Source organism: Malaclemys terrapin, chromosome 5, assembly GCF_027887155.1.
Source record: "Malaclemys terrapin pileata isolate rMalTer1 chromosome 5, rMalTer1.hap1, whole genome shotgun sequence".
In the NCBI taxonomy this organism is placed as follows: domain Eukaryota; kingdom Metazoa; phylum Chordata; order Testudines; family Emydidae; genus Malaclemys; species Malaclemys terrapin.
In genome coordinates, this window is record NC_071509.1 from 23,555,970 (window position 1) to 23,573,140 (window position 17,171).

The following is a 17,171-nucleotide window of genomic DNA, read 5'->3' on the forward strand; positions in this document are numbered from 1 at the left end:
GGGCTGGATGGACCTTTGGTCTGACCCAGTATGGTCCTTCTTATGTTCTTATAGAAACATTTCTGTGAGTGCTACAATTATTTTTAGTCTGGTGTTAGCCAAACTATTTAGTCATAAATGCCTTTATAAACTAAGCTGTCAGTCAGAGCCTTCTGTTTCAGAGATGATATGTAGAGAAGACAAAAGCATATAAAATGTTTCTAAAAGTTCCTAATGCTAAAATGCTTCACTATCAATATTTCCTTGTAGTGTTTTACTCAGTTTCATTTGGGTATTATTAGGTTACCTTAAACTAAACCAGCTATGCCAATGTCAGCATAGTTTAGTGCTAGGCATAAGTGCCATGTGTGCTTAATTGCCTGTGACTTAACTAAGCTATTTTAAAAAATAGGGCCTAATTATGCTCGGTAATACCAATTTCTTTATTGGCTTCAATAAAATTACTCTGGATTTACAATGGTGTAGCACAGAGCAGAATTTCTCTCTCAATTGTGAGAGGAAAATGAGGGAACAGCAAAAATTAGTTGCCAAGTAAAGATGCTCTTTAATTAAAGATTAGGGGAGGAAATGTACTGATATCTTGGAATACTTTAAAGCAAAGATGGGTGGAGCTTCAAAGTTCCAATCCAAACGTCAGCTGAGTCTAGACAAAGGATTTGGCATAGGCTTATCTCTGTTTTAAAGTAGTTGCTTTAAACAAAGATTTTTTCTATTAAAGGTGCAGTCCTTAGTGTAGGATTCAATAGAGTGCAACCTGCCCATGGGATTCGCTTTTGAAATGAAATAATTTTACGGCTGTGTAAGGAAGATGTTTCCATTTTACTCCTCATTTTTATTTAAAAAATCTAACTTCGTATTTTTGATCTAATTGCTGGATATCCTGTTTTAATTGTATGTGTCATATGTGTTACACATGGATGTTGATACTGTTAACATAGCATTTCTCACAAATAGCATCATGCATGAATTTTGTATGACTAATTTGTTACTTTGTGTGTTGCCATTTGCAGTCACCTCAGTTGCCCTCTCCAACACTTACTGAGGTAATCCCCAGTGCCTTTGTTCTATTCTGATCTGTTTCCTGGTGCATTAAACTTGTTTATAAAGTTAATCATCAGAGCCTGAAATGTTAGTGGTTTGCTCCCTGCATCTGCAGAGCCATGGTGTCTTTATAAAGAGGTTTCTTTAATATTGTTACTTATATCAAACAACTGCTGTGCTTCTATATTGTCATCTGAATGCATCCGTTTCATTGATTGTCATCTACATTTCTACTTCAGAAATAGTTACTTCATGAAATAAAATTTAGATGATCATAACTTTTTCAAATGTTACCAAATAAATTACATTCTGAATTGTAAACTGCTTTTACATTTACAACTTGCATTTTTATTTGACCTGGACTAAGGCCTTAACGTGCCTCTTTCTGTCCATTTTTCCCCACACATAGTTAAACCAACTGTATATACATGTAATTAAATTACCTATATGTATATATGCACACATCTGGGGCTGGATACACAGTTGATCTGTATAGTTCCGTTGACTTTAATGGAACTATACCAATACCCAGGACCATCATTGTTAAAGGTGCCAGTTCAAGAAATACCACTTTGGAAGCAACACAAGGACATCACACCCAAGAAATACCACTTTCAGGAGCAGTATTTTCTAGTTTATGTAGATGGAAAAATAAATATGGCAGGCCTGACTCATTACTCCATTACACTAGTTTTATGGCCTCATAACTTCACTGAACTGAGTGGAATTACACTGTTGTAAAATTTTTGTAACAAATTGCAGATTTGGGCCCACTAATTAATTGATAGTTTCCCTTAAATATAAAAAATGGCAAACTGTCACTAGAACGGTTGGTTCAGAGAGAAAAGTAGAGTTATCAATTAGAAATGTAATTTATCTGATATTTTTCTTTTAAAAGAAGTATATCACTCATTATTGTATTCCACAAATTTAGCTTGCTGTTTCCTACAGAGACAAAAACATGCAGAAACATGCATGAGATAGTCAAAGTGGAAATATCATCAGTGTTTCAGAAATATAATAACTTCACTTACTACCCTCTATTATCCTGCATAATAGTAAACTCTAAAGGTTACATTGGTACTGTTCTTAGAGCTGCTGTGATTCACAAAGTCGCATGAATTCTTTAAGGATGTTCAGATATGCCCTCAGTTTGCCCTCTCCAGAGTATATTTTCTGTGCTAAGGATGGTACTTGTTACTTACAAAGCTATTCATCCTTGAAATGAGCAGTGCTACAGGACTTTCCTCAAGTTTAATAAACTGCACTGTCCTGTCCACTTTTTATTTAGCTCATTAAGTGACAGTGTTTTGGTCTATAAAGAACTGTATTTATTAAGGTTCTACTTCATAAAGAATGTCTTCCAAAGACATTATGCTGTTTTGCCTGGAATACATTATGCCGAAGTAAGAATGTAGATAATATGTAGCTAGTTAGGAAAGGACATGCAGAAGTATTTCAACATGAGCATGGGATTTGAGTGAGCATGGAGTAGTTGGTGGCAATCAAAAGAGAAGGCTAGGAAATGCCTACAATGTGCTACCTGTTTAGGCAGGCATAAATTATTCTCCCTTTTTTTGGACAATTTTGAATTCTTACACAGGCGTTTTTAAAAAATTGCAGCTAGCTCTTCTCATAAGGGCTTGTTTCTATCTTCAAATACACGGTCGTCCATTGCCATGTACCGTCATAAAAATCATTTGCTCTGCACGACCATGTTTTTGATGGCACAGTGGGCCCCTAAATCTCCATGTCATCCTCTTTCAGGGCCAAATCTTCAAATGCTTATTCAGACCCTGATCGTTCTTTACTTTCCCATCCCGTAGATACACCTGGAGGGAATCCATTGTGCACAGACCACCTTTCATCCGTGTGGAAGGGAGCAAAGGTGTCCCTCTGGCCCTGCAACCTCTCTTTTGGACCCTACAAAGGGTATCCTGTGAGTCTGAGGTCTGCCCAGGGGGGGGAGAGAATAGGGAATGCATTGGCTAGGGGGAAAGGAATTGAAGGCTGAACTGGGGCCAACAATGCATGTTGTCCCCATTCTGGACCCTGGAAGAATAATAGGACTCTAGGCAACTCAGGGGACAGCTGTGGCCAGGAGTCATCCTGGCTGTGTGGGTGTGATGGAGCTGCACTGCCATAAACTTAGGAGAGGGTGCTGGGGCAGGGTGGAAGCAGAGGAGCACTCTCTCCCCCTCCAACCTGCACAATGGAATATTGGGGGAATAATTCTGCAAGGGTATCTCTCAGGACCCCCTTCCACAGGTTTTTCTGCAGGAGAGATTGATCTGAGACTGTTTTTTTTTTTTTTTTTTTTTAATTCAACCTTACCCAGGCAAATTCTGATTTTCCTAAATAAGGACTGAGAAAACTGAATCCCAAAGTGATACTAGTTATCCAAAAATGGTTTCTACATAACGGGGGCTTTTGCTTCCTAAGAAAACAATACTTTTTCAGTCACCAATCTGAAATTTTCAGTCACCAATTTGCTACAAAATTAATTAAAATCTTAGCAGTGATTGTGGGAGAAGTGGCCTAAGTCTGCAAAAAGGAAAAACCCTGTGAGGTATATTTGCAGGAATTAAAGTATTTAGGATATAGGTTTAAATGGAAAGTGGTAATGCTAGAACATTAAATCTAATGATACATATTCATGCATAAATTGATCACCTGAGTATTATAGAATGTGTTTTGCTTATAGTACAGAATGTGTTACACAGCAGGCACAGAAGATCTGCGTAGCATAATTAAACAGATGAGGCCCGATTCTATACTGCCTGGCACCTTGTCTGCCTATTTACACATGTACAAAGTGAATGTAAAATGCTGTCATCTTACATTCATTTTGCACATGTTTAAACAAATGCAAGGTACAAACAAATTGGGAATTCTGCACATAGTGCTAAAACAGAACATTTCTGCTATTGTACATTCTTTTCAAACTGTATTTTCATGTTAGACTCATTTCTTACATGCTGCCTCCCATGTTTATATGACTATTCTCTGACATGTCTGGCAATTCTGGAACTGCTCTACTCTTAACAGATTTGAGATATTTATGGCTGTATTCTGCCCTCATTTCATTATGACTGCATGGAGCATGAAGATAGAATTGGGCCTTTTGCATATAGGGCAGAAAAACAACACTGGATATGGATAACTTCTGAATATCTTATAATTCACTCTGTCTTTCCTGTTGACTTAGATTTCCTCCCTTTCCTCTCAGGGCGACCAAGATGATAGATCTTTCAAACAGTATAGGACATCAAGTCCTAGTTCTACTGGATCTCTGGGTTATGGTCGCTACACTCCAACATCCCATTCTCCTCAGCATTACAGCAGACCAGGTAATTGACAAGCAGGCTCATTTAATCTCTCTTTCCCCTCCTCCCCCTTTGGCCTATTTAGTAAGTGTAGAAGATACCAACGGAAAGGTTTATAGTGTGGAAAGCAATTCCAGCCTCCCTTTTCGAGTGTATTACAACATGCTGGTTAATGTGAACATAGCTGCCCAGGGGGACAAACAAACAAGTACTTTCGATTATGCACATGCAGTGATTTTTTTTTTTTTCATAAAACTTAATAGGCATCAGGAAATTGTGTTAAATTGGTGGTAGCTGAAAACAGAAAATGTAATGGATTAAGGTCTTAATCCTGCCCCTGGACTTACTGTTCATGGGAATCTAAACAGCAAAGCCACAGTTGTTCCACCACACAGTGCGGGGAGCGGACATGCAGCCAAGAGACTTTGAACTGCAGAGTAATGGTTCACAGTGGCTCTCTTCGCTGCTTTGTGGGGACTAAGGACCAGACTGGAGGAGTTGCCAATCTAGTCTGCTGGTCAAAACTCTCCTGTAGTAGGGGCTGCAGCAGCCCCTGTTACAGCCAGGGGTCATAGTAGCAGCAGTGATACACCTCTGGGCCCCTTCTGATTTATGTCAGGATACCCTGCATTTATAGTTGGGCTTTTGCAGGATTTGGCCCTTAAAAAATAGGCCATAAAGCTCCTCAATAAAGAGTTACATAATTTCCCAGGTCACTCTATGAACTTAACAGAAATATTGATGAATGATTGGGGCTTAAAGAGTGTTTTACTTCAAGATCAGAAACTCATTGTGAAAATCAGGGGATTCTTCATCAATAAGCTTTCATTCAAATGGAAATCTTAATGCAAATGAAAGTTTTATGGGTTACAGAAATCATTTACAGAAAATTGTGTCTCATAGTTCATACAATCTTTGATGGGGGTGAAAAAAAGTAAAGTATCGAAGATCTACTGCGGAGAGTGACTTGGTCTCTGCTGAGACTCTAGCAGCTCCGTCAGGATTCTGCTTGGTTGCACGCTATGGGAGTAGGGTTGGGAGGGGAAGGAAAACATAAACAATTCCCAACCCAAAGTGGGTTATAAACCTGTACGGCTTTGGGGGGCGGGGAGGGGCTGCAAGAATTTTTAACCTGTATTTGTTGTTTTGACTGTATTAGCCCTCAGAGCAACAAAAAAGGGCTTCAGTGGGGCTCCTCAGATGCTTAAAGTTAGGCATGTGCTTAAGTATTTTCCTGCATTGTGGGCTTGATCCTGTATCCTTTAAGCTAATAGCAAAATAGCAACTTCAGTGGGAGCTGGACCTTGCCCTTACAAAGTTCCTAGCAAAGAAAGAGATGTTGGCTGTCCCCATTTCATTCCACTGTGACCCTTTATGAACACGTCATCCCTGTTGCAGCTTTTGAAAACACTGATTTTTCTCAGCGCGTTTTATCGTAAGGTTATGCTCTTCTGGAATATTTTCTGATGTTCCACCTTTTAAATTCATAGGTTCCAAACCAGACAGGATCATTCTGATCATCAGGGCCAGATTTCCAATTAGGCACAGTAGGCACGTGCCTAGGGGTGTCTAAAAGTTAAAAGTTAATACGTACAGCTCTCCTACAGGAGGCCAGGCTGCCGCCCAGCATGTGGGGCTAGGGCAGAGTGAGCATCCAAGTCAGCCCCTCTGGGGGGCGCTGTGAGCCGCAGCCGGGTGGGGCGGCTGCTGAAGTAGCTGGGAGTGTCCCAGCCCCTTCCCAATCTCAGCCACCCCACTGCCTCCGCCCGTGCCGTGGAGGGAGAGGGAAGGGCATGGCTGGCGCCCCATTCAGTTGCACAGGGAGAGCTGCCACGCTGGGCTGCAGGAGGGACAGAAGACACTCGGGGACCACTCACTGTGGGGAGAGGAACAGTCCCCGCCTTGCGCCTAGCCTGGAGCGGGTGGGCTGCGCCCTGGCTCGGGCTGGGAGCGCAGTGCGTGGCGGAGGGTCTCGTGCCTTCCCGGGGAGGCTGTATTTATATATTTTCTTAATTACATTTTTTACAGAAAACACAAAAATCAGCTGTAGGCAGGGGGGCACTGAAGATGCTGTGACTAGTGGTGCGTAAGGTGTAAATCTGGCCCTGCTGATTATCTAGTCTGACCTCCGAGGTAACCCAGGACATAGTTATCAGCATTTTGTGTGTTGTTCTCTTTCCATTCATGGAAAGTCTCTGTCCCTTACCAAACTGCATACTATGACCTGCGTTGTTTTAGAAACAAGAAGACAGACTGGAGCTAAAATATACTTTCCAAGTTTGTATGTCATCAAGAGAAAACTGCTCCTGTGAGAAGAGTGTCGTTGCTAGGAATATTTTGTGGCTTTCAGTAAGTGAACAAAATAGTTTATTTTCACTTACTCTTTGTTGCCCCCTAGCTGGTACTCAGACTCTTGGTACCAGTAGCTGCATCTCCCTGCCCCAACACCCAAGCCCTACATCTACATTCAGACATCATTACATCCCTTTCTTCAAAGGTAAGGCCCAGGAATGCCGACTGTGCTGTGATAACCTCTCCAAGTGTGTTTTGACTTTCTTTGTGCAAGCATGGCTTCCAACAGGATAGTCTGTCTTAACTTTGTGTGAGTGCTTTCTTCACATACCATGTGAGTCTTTGGGACCTGCTGTGTTTTTTTCAGTGACTGTTCAATGTTTTTTCCAAAGGGGAAAAAAAATCTGAAGATGGGGGAGGGGGTGGAAATAATTGTAAATTTTGTTTATTATCGTTTACAGAAATATTTAACTTTGTTTCCATGTTTTAATGACCATAACCGGATATTGGAATAAGGGACATTAACACCCTAGAGGATCAAATACATCTTTCTTACAATATATTTAAAGAGCTAGTCCATTTTTAACACTGTTAACATCTATTGGGCCAGGTCCGCAGCTGGTTAAATCAGCATAGCTCCATTGCTCAGCTGTGAATCTGGCCCATTTACTTTAAAGCACAGAAACTTTATTGTTATTTATTTGGATAAATTGATGCTCGTTCCTGTCAAAATATTTCACAAAGGGCACATTAATTGTTAATGTTCTGCATGCTGGAGACAGGCCACTGTGATGGGGGAATCTCTGGAACCTTTGAGGCAGAGTGTACTTTTGCTTGGCATGTTGTTTAAACATTAGAAAGGAAGGCAGGGTGTTGAATGATCACAACAACTTCCTTCCACTAGGATTAATGTGGGGAGGAAGGGGAAGCAAACGGGAATGAATCACAAGCATTTTCAGTTACTTTTGTATCCTCTATCTTTGTGTCCTATTTGAGTTGATGAAGCAAAGCTTTGTCATAGGAGCAGTTATAGGAAAGGAGGTGACTCCCTGCAGGTGCATTGAACATTGGTGTAAATAAGAGCAGAATCAGGCCCATATCCTGCAAATGTGAGCCCCAAAAGAGAAAGGAGAAAAAGAACAAATGTAAACAAAGTGATGCCATTTTTAACAGACAATCTACCTACAAAGATTCTGTCCCCCCACTTCTAGGAGGGCTGAAGCACACTCTTGTATCACATGAGTCTCTGCTTGGATACAGTTTTATGTGTACTGTAAAGCTGGACAGTTTTATCAGAGTGGATGCATTTAGCTGGAAAACCTGTCTGTGTACTGCACTGCATGATTACACAGTGTGGAATGTTCTCATTTGAAAGTCAATTGACAGTTGCTTAGCAGCACTTCTATATGATCACACTTAAACCAGTATATTTTCATGACTACCTGTCATTGCCACTTGCAGCAGTAATTATTTATTGCTGTCGTTTGGAAAACAATCCATCAAGTGGCAGCCTGTTTAGTAATTATTATTAACAAAATAATAATTACTAAAACAGCCAAAATAATAATATTTTGCACTTCTGTAGCACCTGTTATCAAGGAGCTTAGAGCCCTTTGCAAATATTTATTAACTAAGACTCACAACTCTCCTATGAGGTTTAGGTAAGTATTTTTATACAATTTACATATGGGTTAAATAAGTATTACATAGTTTCCCCTTGTTGTACATTGAATGAGTGTCACCGCAAATAATAAAAAAGGAGATCTGAGATCCCCAAGTGCCTTGTTCTAAATACTAGGATGCCCTTCTTCTTTATCTTGATAAATGTTTGACATTACCTTCTCTGTTTGTAAAAATGTAGGAAAAGCTATGGAGAGATCATAGTGAGAAGAGCAAAAGTCATGGGAATATAGATAAACTATTGTCAAGTGCCGTGGGCTCAAAATAAGATTTTTTTTTTTTTTTTTTTTTTTTTTTGCCATTTCAGTTCAAAATAATTAGAGCTGTGCTTGGCTGAGCGAGAGAAACCTCACCACACCAGTAGGCGTTTCTCTTGACTACAATGGGCTTTGCCATAGGCCCTCACTGACAATTCACTGGGTTACCCCTTTTTTTGGCCATAAGAATGTTGTCAGTGAGTTTCTGCTCTCTTTACCATCCACAGTTTATCTTGGCATGTGTAATATGTTTGACCCTCCACTATCACATTTACTCACACACAAAAGTCCTCAAATCATCTGGTTGTGTCTAGGTTGGGTGTTTTTTGTTTGTTTTTAATCATAAAAGTGACTTCTCTGACTTCTGTGACAACCTTGCTAAGAATGCAGCTTTACTTATCCCACAGTTACTGCCCATCACAATTCAGAAATGTAAGGATTTTCAAAAGCACTCAGGATTGGTCTAACTATGTTCCCGTTGATGCAATGGAGTCAGTGAGAGTTAGGCCAATGCTGAGAGCTTTGGAAAATCCCACCTTTATAATGCAGTGGAGTGTGCCTTGCCTTTCTTAATTTAAGAACCACATTTTCCAGGACGTGTCCTTTTTATTCCACGTTAGTACTCACTGGCTTTGAAAGCTTGGAAAACATCATTGCAGTTTTCAAGACTTCAAATAAAAACCAATTTCATGTGCTTAACATATGGACATGTAAAATGACCCGATTTCAGAAATAATTTCTGGAATTGCCGTTTTGGGGCCAGTGGTGACTGTGCATGTTGAAGAGTTCCAGGGCAGGAAGGATTTTCAGGCATACAACCCTTACAATAGCCTTCTAGCTGCTTCGCGAATCTGCAAAATTCTTGCCAGACCCCCCATCCTGCAAGACAAAAATACAATTCTGCAATGTCAATGGCTAGATTGGAAATGTAAGGGATTGACAATAAGCAGCATGCTGCTGAAAATGAGGAGGTACAAAAAGACACGGTATTCTTCCTGACCAGCCATGGAATGGCATGAGAGGGGATGATGTTTTGAGGTCTAGTCATTACACTCCAAACATACAAGGTTAAAAGGGCAGCCTGTCTTGTTAAGAGCCAAGAGACATGAGTATGTTTCTGTGGTTGGTACTTAAGTTCAAAGTAAACCTTTCAGGATTCTTTCCAAATAAAATAAAATGAAATCCAGGAAAGAGTTCATGATTCTATTTTTTCACCCTGCTAATGGCAGAGAACCAAACCAAAACTTTATAAAACTGCTCTCTCCAGTAGTTGTATATTCTATGGGATCAGACATGGAGTCTTTACTCAGTTTTTACCCAGGAAAACCTCAGGCAAGAGACAATTATAGAGGATCTTAGAGGTTGTTGTAAGCTAATAGGACCTTTTACTTTGGCCTTCAGTTTGATTTATTGCTAAATATTAATAATTTGGCATGTAAAATGCAAAATCCAGCTACACACTTTCAGAGTCAGTGGCAAATTTTTGACATAATTTTAATAATTTAAATGGTGGCTCAGCTTGTATGGTATAATGGGCCTCAAGAATAGCTTGCCTCCTCCTTTTCTTTTAATAGAAATCTAGGCCCTGATCTTACAAACTACTCCACACAGATGGATCCCACACAGAGCAGTTGGCAGAATTGCAGCCTTCAGTTCCATGTGTTTGCATTCCTGCCTCTCCTCCCTTCCCAAGTTCTCTCCTCCTGTTCCATTCTTCCTTCTGGTCCCTTGAACATAACAGGAAAATAACGCCTGATCTAGAGGATTTCTGTCTATATTTATATGATTCCCAGCACAATGGGGCCCCAATCCTGTCTGGTGAGGCTTTTATCCTATTTTAAGTGTCCAAAGTATGTGATGTATTAAGGGCCATGCCTTCCACTACCCCAATTATAAATGTTTAGTGATACAGGAATTTTGAGCACGCGAAGGACAGGCATCTTTTGAAAACACCATAACTTTAAAAAGCCCTTTCTGATTTTTTTAGCAACCTTTCCAGGCAAACTCTACCCTGGGATGTGACATTGCATGGGGGTGATAATAACTGGGATACAATGGGGTGCATAAACCTTAACCAGGAAGCAGCTATTTCCCATGCCATGCTCCCTGTTATTTAGGGTGAGGCTGGGATTTCTCCCATGCACCCATTGCAAGAGGATAAAGGAGTATAAGACACTCCCTTGCTATCTGCATTGTGTGGTACAGTGTAAGGGTAGAGATGTTTCTACAGGGCTGCTACATAGGTGGGCTAATAGGGACAGGGAGTGGGTCAAGTGCAGCAGCTCAGCTGGCACAGAGGGGGAAGTAATCTGTGCCCAGTAAATGGCTGGCACACCTGGCTTTCTCCCTGGAGCAAGATGGGAACCAGAAGCCAAACTGTGATTCTGTCAGTCACAGTTTAGCTTCTGGTTTGCTCCTAGGGCAGCACGTTGACACGTTGGCCCTTACTCAGGGCTTGCAGTAACTCCACAATCAAGCCCTCGGTTCTTGGTAGTACTTGGAGAATATCAACTAATGTTGTTCCAGTTTCAGTCTCTGAACTATGCAGAATACTTTTTAAAAAGTTGTTACTGACTTATCAAGTCATTGCTACCAGATAAACGATGGCAGTGACTCCTCATTATTTTTTAGTTTTAATGATCTTAATTTAATTCCGCACTGTACAGGGAAGTAACAGTCCCACAATAAAATGGATTAATTAGCAGGAATATTTATGAGATGCACAGCTCTCTCCTCTGTTCCCATGTGGCCTTCTCCTGCTCCTATTAGGGTCAATAGCAATACTCCCATCAACGGCAGGCCTATGGTTAAAATGTTGGAATACATGACATTCTCTGGGACTGTATTTAATGTCTCTCCAGTACTCCTCAACAGAGGCTGCTCGGCTTTGTGAATTGTTAGCAATCCCCTGCTTCATCCCCAGTTTACCAGATTTTTCACCTTTGCTATGGGCTTTCTACTAACCCAAAACTACCCATTAACCCCTCTCTCCCACATGGCAATGCTCAGTGATACATCTAAAGCTGTATTCTGGGCTGCTAGCCTTTCTTCAAAAGAACTGCTGTACCTTCATCATTAATGTCCATTAATTCTGCGCTCCAAGTGGTTACTGCAAATTGTCAGCAGTTCTATGTTTTGTAAAAATATCATGTTTAGCTACCAATTGCTTAACAATGCTACACATGAACTGGATTTTACAAGTCCCAAAAAAGTAGAGCTTTACTTTTTTGTTTGCCAAGCAGCATTATAATGCCATAGAGTGTGCTCTGAGGATTAATTGACAGGAAATAAATGGAGTATTTGAAGAGTATTTAACAAAATAAGGGTATCAATTGGTACAGATCAATAGAATTTTATGTACCTTTAAATTCTGCCAAGTTGGCTATGGCATTATAGATCCATGACTTGATAATCCAACCCTGTCTGCATATGAATAAAATCCTGTGGAGAGTTATCAGGGGGGTTAGAATAAACATAGTACAAGATCTCAACAACAGTCTATTTTGTAATTTATATATCCAATAAGACATGACTCAGCCATAGCAGCTGCTTTTTGGTGCAGTCCTGCTTTGAACTAATTTAACATTACTGAATGATTTCACTGGTGGTTTTAGGGCAGGCTATAATTTAATGCCATAACCTTAAACTTTGCTAAAATTCCCTAATATATGTGCTCAGTTAAGGCTATGAAGGAGCCGTTTGGAAAAAAAAGGACCTACAGATTCCTGGAGATTCTTTTATTTTATTTTTTTAACAGCATCACATTTTTAAAAGAGAATTTTAGATTTCAAAGCAGAGCTACAAGACTGATGCTTATACCTGATGTTATCCATCAAGTATGCATTATTGCTGATATAGCAAACTCCAGTTCCTAGATCTGTTTAGTGATTGAACCACTGTATGGTATTGCCTTTGCTAAGAGAGTCACATCAGAAACCAGACATGGTGCCAATAAGCAAGTTGAGGTTTTACACAGAACTATTTATTTAAAAATGTTGGATTAACAAGTCATTTTGAGTAAGCTTTTTATGCTTGAAGTACTCTACTTTGCTTTCCATTTTTTTCTTTTATCTGCTTTCTTTGCTCTTCCCTTTGGAGGCAGTGAAAGTGGTCGGAGCACTCCAAGCTTATCCATGTATTCAGACAGCAAATCTTCGCCTTCTGCCTATCAGCAGGCTCCTAGACATTTCCATGTTCCAGGTAGGCATTCACTGCTTAGCTTTTAATCTTCAATTGTGGCACATGTTCATTTTCTCCTAAATTGTCAATGGATTTTGCATTGCTTTGTGACCTGTAGAACAACAATAACAAAAAACCTTATTTCTTCTGAAGAGTGAAAATGTTAGCTGTTAAACATGATCTCAGAAGTGAATGAGTTACACTCTTCATATTTTTCTGTGTATAAACAAGTTTGCACTAGGAGAAGCTCAAAGAGACAACTTTATTTTATGTTAAACCTAGAAGATGTCATTGTCTTTAAATGTTACTGCTGGTTGCACAGGTCTGTTGAATTTATGGATATGATGTTAGGCTGAATTTTTTAAGTACCCATCTACTAAATGACCTGATGGGTAAGGAGCCATATTAATATATCCCTTTTGGATTGATGGAAAAATTTGGGCAGCTATGCAGCCCAGAATGTTCTAAGTGTGTACTAATGATGAGAAATGTTGCATTGTATTGTAATAGCAGTTACTACACATTAAAATGAATGAATGGTCTCTGCTCAAGTGATTATTTATTTATTTATTTATTTGTTAGAATAAACAGAAGCAGCACGGTCTAAACTGTTTGCTTACTCTTTTGTTCTTTCCTTTTTCTTTCCTCTTTCTCAGACACTGGAGTAAAAGATAACATCTATAGGAAACCCCCTATCTACAGACAGCATGGTACAGTCTGCTTTTCTCTGCTGCAGTATTTTCTACGCATGCCCTTGTTAAGGAAGTGCATATTTACCACTGAACTAGTTGTGCTATCGTATTCTCATTTAATTATGCCAGAATCCCTATTTTCTAAAAACAAAAAGGAAAAGAATTAAGTAACACAGAAAATTGGTAACTCCCTGCATAACATGAAGTCTGAAGACTCAGTAAGTGGCTGGAATAGTGATGTCATGCTGTGCATTATTAATTTAAAGCTAATACTGATCTTAAAGCAATTTGCTTATTATCAGAATGACACAATAGTATGTTAAATATAGTACATTACTATCTTGCTTTCAGGCGATCCTGGGGAATATCTAAATTTTAAGGTAATTTTTGCTTCTGCATTACAGCAAAGAATAAACATTTAGGTTCATTGATATATGGTGCATATTGAATATCCATCTTTCATCGGCAAGATTTTTTTACTTTATCATAATATCAGAACAATTCTTCAATGAGGTTATATCCGTTGAGGACAAATTCCTTTTTAACGGCTGTGATCTGACCAAAGATGGCTTCTGATCTGCACCATACAATTGGAACTGAATGGGCAGACCCAATTGCAAGATTGGCACCTAAGTCCCTAAACAGAACTATACAGAAAATGTTTTTGTGGCACATAGTAATCTGACACAACACGTGACTTTGAAAAAGAACTGTACAAATCATGCATGCTTCAACTGAAGCAGTAAAATAGAAAATTTCATAATAGAACCAGATAGCATCATGAAAAACTGCTAAAAATAGCAGACAGTGTTTGATGTATAGAAGTTGTAAATGTTTTGAAGTGAAATCCAGCTATCAGTTTCTGAAAATTCAAGACCCAGCTTAAAGTGACAGTATTTTACAGTTCACAAGTGCTGCAGCTAGTTAAGTACCACAAAAATGATTTATTCAGGCTGGGAAGAATGCAGAGTTTGTATTCTTCTGCTAGTCTTTTATTTTTCATGCAATGTGTACAGTTGTGTGTGTTGATTACCAGAGTCAGTGTCTGCAATGCATTTACCTGACCTCTAACAATTTTCTTGGCTAAATCCATTATATGGAGCTACCAACCTCTGATTGCCCTAATTTCTCCATATTGGAGAATTCTAACCCCAAGATTGCATCATGGAAGCACATTATATGTGGGTGGGTTTTTTCCTGGAGTTTCCCAGGTTCCATCAAGAATCCCCTGTCATACCATTCACTTGCCCAACTGCCTTAGCATCTCCTGGGTTCTTTTCCCCTTCCATGCTGATTAAACAGCCCCTGAAGAATTCTAAAGGAAGAAATGTTGGTAGCCTTTAATGAATAAGGCATACCACATTTCAAGGTTGCATCACAAAAGGGCATTTGGAAAATTGATATCCCATAAGAGAGGCTAAAGGGAAAGGGTCACTTCTGAGATATTTCTATATTCACAGACAAAGGCAAACCTCCCCCAAAAAACCTCACCCTACCAAAAAACCTCACCCTACCAAAACAAAACACTCCACAGCTCATACACTTCTCCCCTTGAAGAAAGAATGAGAGGAGCAAACTGCAGGTGATAGATGTATAGTCATATTACTTAATGCTCTACAGCGAGGTGCTCAAGTCATGAGAGAGGCCTGCCATTATGCCAGGGAGGACAGGATCATTCCTCTTCCTCTTCCCTATGAGCTATGTCTCCTCTGTAACTACTAGTGCTGCTGGCAGCAATAGCTGCCCATCCCAGCCCCTTGCATTGCCCAGAGCCTGCAACCAAGCTATGACTACCCTCTGCCTGACTGCACAAAGTGGGTTGGGAGGGGGCAGGATGGAAGGATTCGTACATCTTCTCTCTTTTCTTGCACTTGCTCTGGAGTAGCCATAATTTGGCTTTAAACTGGTAAGCAGTAAGAGGTGCAAGGCTTAAATGGAGGTGAAGATTTAGGAAATACAGCAGATACATCACAGGCGCAAATAAGCAGAGGACTGCACATTCAGAAAAGAAGAGGATCAGGGTTTGAAAACCTTTCTCTGGTCATAATTAGGGTTCATGGTTTTATTTAAGTGGTTTTTTTAACTTATGCTGTCAAAAGTAGGGTGTTCTATTGTACCCATCATTGACTTTTTGAAAATTACCCATGTTTCTTTTCATGGAGAGCATTGGCTCTTCCAGTTTGGATGGTGTTCTTCATCAGACCTGACTGATTTACGGAAGCTGAGAAAGAAAGAAAGAGAAAGAAAGAAAGAAAGAAGGGCTTCTGTCTGGATGCTGTTGATTCATAGATTACAAGGTCAGAAGAAAAGAACAGGAGTACTTGTGGCACCTTAGAGACTAACAAATTTATTAGAGCATAAGCTTTCGTGGGCTACAACCCACTTCTTCGGATGCATATGGAGTGAAACATATATTGAGGAGAAATATATACACACATACAGAGAGCATGAACAGGTGGGAGTTGTCTTACCAACTCTGAGAGGCCAATTAAGTAAGAGAAAAAAACTTTTGAAGTGATAATCAAGATAGCTCAGTACAGACAGTTTGATAAGAAGCAAGTGTGAGAATACTTACAAGGGGAGATAGATTCAATGTTTGTAATGGCTCAGCCATTCCCAGTCCTTATTTAATCCTGAGTTGATTGTGTCTAGTTTGCATATCAATTCCAGCTCAGCAGTCTCTCGTTGGAGTCTGTTTTTGAAGTTTTTCTGTTGTAAGATAGCCACCCGCAGATCTGTCATAGAATGACCAGACAGGTTAAAGTGTTCTCCCACTGGTTTTTGAGTATTATGATTCCTGATGTCAGATTTGTGTCCATTAATTCTTTTGCGGAGAGACTGTCCGGTTTGGCCAATGTACATGGCAGAGGGGCATTGCTGGCACATGATGGCATATATCACATTGGTAGATGTGCAGATGAACGAGCCCCTGATGGTATGGCTGATGTGATTAGGCCCTATGATGATGTCACTTGAATAGATATGTGGACAGAGTTGACATCGGGCTTTGTTACAAGGATAGGTTCCTGGGTCAGTGTTTTTGTTCAGTGATGTGTGGTTACTGGTGAGTATTTGCTTTAGGTTGGGGGGTTGTCTGTAAGCGAGGACAGGTCTGTCTCCCAAGATCTGTGAGAGTAAAGGATCATCTTTCAGGATAGGTTGTAGATCTCTGATGATGCGCTGGAGAGGTTTTAGTTGGGGGCTGAAGATGACAGCTAGTGGTGTTCTGTTATTTTCTTTGTTGGCCCTGTCTTGTAGGAGGCGACTTCTGGGTACTCGTCTGGCTCTGTCAATCTGTTTTTTCACTTCAGCAGGTGGGTATTGTAGTTTTAAGAATGCTTGATACTGACCGCTACACTTACCTACATGCCTCCAGCTTCCATCCAGGACACACCACACAGTCCATTGTCTACAGCCAAGCTCTAAAATATAACCGCATTTGCTCTAATCCCTCAGATAGAGACAAGCACCTACAAGATCTCTATCAAGTACTCCTGTTCTTTTTGAGGATACAGACTAACACGGTTGCTACCCTGAAAAAAGGTCAGAAGAGTGTGATCATCTAGTCTGACCTCCTGTAAAACACAGGCCATACAACTTCCCCAAAATAATTTCTTTTGAACTAGAGCCTATATTTTTTTTAAATGTCAATCATGATTTACAAATTGCCTGTGATGAAGACTCTACCACAACCTTTGGTAAAT

The 17,171-nt window shown here is 40.0% G+C and overlaps 1 protein-coding gene across 6 annotated transcripts in view; it reads left to right on the plus strand.

Annotated features, from left to right (window-relative positions):
• The window catches only part of ABLIM2 (actin binding LIM protein family member 2), a 214,898-nt gene that overhangs the window by 145,768 nt on the left and 51,959 nt on the right, over positions 1 to 17,171 (plus strand). For 3 of the 6 annotated variants that reach the window (XM_054030385.1, XM_054030384.1, XM_054030389.1), the window contains 4 exons: positions 4,271 to 4,391; positions 6,766 to 6,864; positions 12,695 to 12,796; positions 13,432 to 13,485. In XM_054030385.1, the coding sequence (XP_053886360.1) occupies positions 4,271 to 4,391; positions 6,766 to 6,864; positions 12,695 to 12,796; positions 13,432 to 13,485 (376 nt within the window). The remainder of the gene's footprint in view (positions 1 to 4,270; positions 4,392 to 6,765; positions 6,865 to 12,694; positions 12,797 to 13,431; positions 13,486 to 17,171) is intronic. The other 3 variants (XM_054030387.1, XM_054030388.1, XM_054030390.1) reach the window with 3 other exon arrangements.